The 4,087-nt window shown below is 47.4% G+C and overlaps 1 protein-coding gene across 1 annotated transcript in view; it reads right to left on the reverse strand.

Annotated features, from left to right (window-relative positions):
- Nucleotides 1-2,490: 2,490 nt before the first annotated feature.
- CALR3 (calreticulin 3) overlaps nucleotides 2,491-4,087 on the reverse strand; it is a 98,301-nt gene continuing 96,704 nt past the window's right edge. Inside the window, exons 13-14 of the mRNA XM_011990980.1 lie at nucleotides 3,669-3,764; nucleotides 2,491-2,891 (exon numbers count right to left, since the gene is read on the reverse strand). Coding sequence (XP_011846370.1) covers nucleotides 2,811-2,891; nucleotides 3,669-3,764 — 177 coding nt within the window. The 3' untranslated portion in view covers nucleotides 2,491-2,810. The remainder of the gene's footprint in view (nucleotides 2,892-3,668; nucleotides 3,765-4,087) is intronic.

Genomic DNA, 4,087 nt, shown 5'->3' on the forward strand with positions numbered 1-4,087 from the left:
AGTGGCGCAGTCTCAGCTCACTGCAACCTCCGACTCCTAGGTTCAAGCAATTCTCATGCCTCAGCCTCCCGAGTAGCTGGGATCACAGGCATGCGCCACCACACCCGACTAATTTTTGTATTTTTTGTAGAGATGGGGTTTCACCATGATGGCCGGGTTGGTCTTGAACTCCTGGCCTCAAGTGATCCGCTTGCCTCGGCCTCCCAAAGTGCTGGGATTACAGGTGTAAGCCACCAAGCCCGGCCATATACAGGAAGCCCTCCATTTCTAATGGTAAATAAATTAATACATAAATAGGAATAGCGCTTCATGAACAAAGGGAAGGTGCGGCATTACGATGCAGAGTCGCAGTTCCTGCTGTTCTGAAAGACACAGTGCAGGCAGCCCGTAAAAGAGGCCACGAGTGAGGTAGCGGCTTCCAGTCTGTTCCGTTCTCCAAAGGAAAGGAGGTCCACAACGAGTGGGACTCAGGGAGAGCAGGCCTCTCGCAACCTGCTTGGCCACACACTGGAGCTATTGGGAGCACTAAGAAAACACCCTCAACACGTGTCCATCGACAGATGAATGCATACACAAAGCGAGGTAGATCCAGACAGTGGAACATCCCTCAACCACAAAAAGGAAGTGAGTTCTGACACACGCTACAATGTGGACAAACTCTGAGGACAGCATGCTAATTAAAATAAACCAGCCACACACAAAATACAAATACTGTATGAGGCTGGCACAGTGGCTCATGCCTGTAATCCTAGCACTTTGGGAGGCCAAGGTAGGGGGATCACTTGAGCCCAGGAGTTTGAGACTGACCTGGGCAGCATGGTGAGACCCCATCTCTAAAAATAAAAAACAAAAACAAAAGCAAAACTAGGCCAGGCGCAGTGGCTCACGCTTGTAATCCCAGCACTCTGGAAGGCCAAGGTGGGCAGATCACTTGAGGTCAGGAGTTCAAGACCAGCCTGGCCAACATGGTGAAACTCCACCCCTACTAAAAATACAAAAATTAGCTATGCATGGTGGCACGTGCCGGTAGTACCAGCTACTCAGGAGGCTGAGGCAGGAGAATCACCTGAACCGGGGGGCGGAGATTACAGTGAGCTGAGATCACACCACTGCACTCCAGCCTGGGCAACAGAGTAAGACTCCATCTCAAAAATAACAAAAAACAAATACCGCATGATGCCACTCATAGGAGGTCCCCTCCTCCCTAGGCATATCCATGGAGACAGAAAGCAGAATGATGGGTGCCAGGGGTTGAGGGAGTGGGAGGTTCAGGTATAGAGTTTCAGTCTGGGAGGATGAGAAAGTTCTGGAGATGGACGGTGGTAATGGCTGTACAACGTGAATATATTTAACATTCCTGAACTGTACACTTAGAAATGGTTAAGATGGTAAATGTTATGTGATGTGTCTTTCAGCCACAATAAAAACCTTTTAATTTTTAAAAGAGAAAAACCAAGACAGTGCCCTCAGTCACAGAGATGAGATCACCGGCAGACACCGCATGCTCTCACGGCTGTTGGTGCTAAGAAGCTGAGCGCTGCAGGTCTGTCTCGGGGGCCTGAGATCCTCTCCCGGCCATCAGACTTGCTGACTCAGTGCCTTCAGAAGCCCAGGAATGTTCACAACGGAAACAAACACTTGGCACTTCGGGCTTGTTCTTTCTGACTGTGGCTGTGAATGGAATGCACAATCTCTCTTGACCATAATCCACCCCAATTACAGCGCCTGGTCCTGCACTCCCTGACTCCTCTCTGCAAGGTCCCCAGGCCCCTCAGTCCCAGCTCTTCTAATGAGGCCTGGACATAACCCCTGCTGGAAAAGAGCCATCACATTTTAAATAATAAGATCTCTTGGCAGTGTTTCCCATGACAAAGTAGCTCTGTTTCAAAGTCCACACAATGCGCTGGATGACAAGGAGAAACCCTTCACCACAGTGACTGCCACTGGCAAAGTACTCGATGACAGAGGTGACTGCATGACTCCTTGGTCACATGACACATCTTCATGTCCTCTCCCTGCACAGATGCCCCCTACCCAACCCATGACCTCCCCAAGAAGGGAACAAACCAACCGTGTAAACATGGGACACAAGTACTTGGGACCTTTGCTTGATAGCAAGTGTTATTCATGTCAGGATTTAAGCCACACAAACGTGAGGAAATGTGACAGTCTGAAAGTGAAGGGAAGGTGAGGAGGCCTCACGTTATCTGGAGGGACCATGCTCACTTCCTTTAGAAGGAATTCTGTACTTAGAAGACAGCCCTCATTTTTTTTCGTCTTTCTGGAAGCAGTAGCATATCTTTCCAGCCACAACATCCTCTGTTTTAAAAATAACACTTCAAGTGCTGAGAGAGGCTGTTCACAAAGCAATCAGAACATCAGGGAGGAAAGAATAGTAACATGCAAAGTGGCTGGAAAGAAGCGAGAAAGCAAGGAACACATTTGGGGGTCCACGTGCTTGCAAGCTCTCACCGTTTCCTCTTCTATTCTGAATAACCAACACAAGCAGCAAAAACCACAGAATGTGACCTAAAGATGCAAGATTTAAACTGCAGTCCTTTAATAATCCAATTCCTGACACTCAGTTGTCCCGACAGGCAACTCCCAATTCCAGTGAAGGGCCATAGCCTTTGTAAAAGGTGTTCAGAAGAGGCGTTTCATCCAAGTGCTGTGGACATTCACACTGAGACAGAAGAGCTGACACAATCATCCTATAAAATGTTCCGAACAACATCAAACTAGAACAATTCCAGAACAATTCTAGAACAACTGCTGGAACAATTCTATCTGAAGGAGAGCCAAGGAGGGACCTATTCCCGTTCACTTACCCTCACAGCCCAGTGGGCCTCTGCAGAGGGGGGCGTGACCATCAGAGGACTGCTGGTGTCATGCTGAGAAGAGAGAGAAACATTCCTTTGTGGCTGGCACAGAATTAAATCATAGGTGGGTGGGTTTGCTGAAAAGGATACACGTTTCAAAGTGCTTTCAAAAAAGGGAAGACTTCAAAAAGTTAAACACAGAATCATCACATGACCCAGCAATTCCACTCCTATGTATTGACTCAAATGAATTAAAAACGGTTGTCCAAACAAATCCTTGTACATGAATGCTCGCAGCAGCACTATTCACAACAGTCAAAAAGGTGGAAATAACCCACATGTCCACAGAGAGATGAGTGGATAAAGATGTGGTCCATCCACTAAATGGAATATGGAAACACTGATCCATTCTACAACGTGGATGAGCCCTGAAAACACGATGCTGAGAGAGAGAGAGGCCAGACACAAAAGACCATGTTAGAGAATTCCATTGACATGAAATGTCCAGAACAGGCAAATCCATTGACAGAAATAAAATTAGTGGTTGCCAGTGACTGGGAGTGAGAGACAAGGAGTGATTACTTAATGTGGATGGGGTCTCCTTGTGGGGGGATGAAAATGTTCTGGAGCTAGACAGAGGCAATGACTGCACAACGCTGTAAATGTACTAAACGCCACTGAAGAGTTCACTTTAAAATTATTAATTTTCTATTATGTGAATTTCACCACAATAAAAGGGGAAGGCTAGAGAAAACATGGAGATATACACGCAAATACACACATGCACATACACACGCACACACATCTGGTATTAGAAGAATGTGAACTTGAAGGACTTCGGACACTCACAAATTTAGGTGGCGGCATGCTCAAATTCAGATTGCTGAAAGTAACTTCGTGACCACTCTGTGCACAGGCCACCAGTCTCAGTGCAACATAGAAACCCTGCAAGTCCAAAGAAAGGGAAGGAGTAAACAGCACATCGCCAGTGAGGGTAGGGGGAGCTGTCTCTAACAGTAGGCTTCAGGGGAAGAGGACGTCCACTTCAACAATGAAGACTGTCCATGCAAAAACCCCTGGCGTTGGGCTGAACTGGACTCACCTTGGGGACATCGCTTAAATGAATACACTAAAATGGACTTGTCCTGGCTGGGTGTGGTGGCTCATGTCTGTAATCCTAGCACTTCGGGAGGCCAAGGCAGGTGGATCACCTGAGGTCAGGAGTTCAAGACCAGCCTGGCCAACATGGCGAAACCTCATCTCTACTA

The sequence above is a fragment of the Mandrillus leucophaeus genome, unplaced genomic scaffold (genome assembly GCF_000951045.1).
Source record: "Mandrillus leucophaeus isolate KB7577 unplaced genomic scaffold, Mleu.le_1.0 Scaffold11, whole genome shotgun sequence".
Classification (NCBI taxonomy): Eukaryota; Metazoa; Chordata; class Mammalia; order Primates; family Cercopithecidae; genus Mandrillus; species Mandrillus leucophaeus.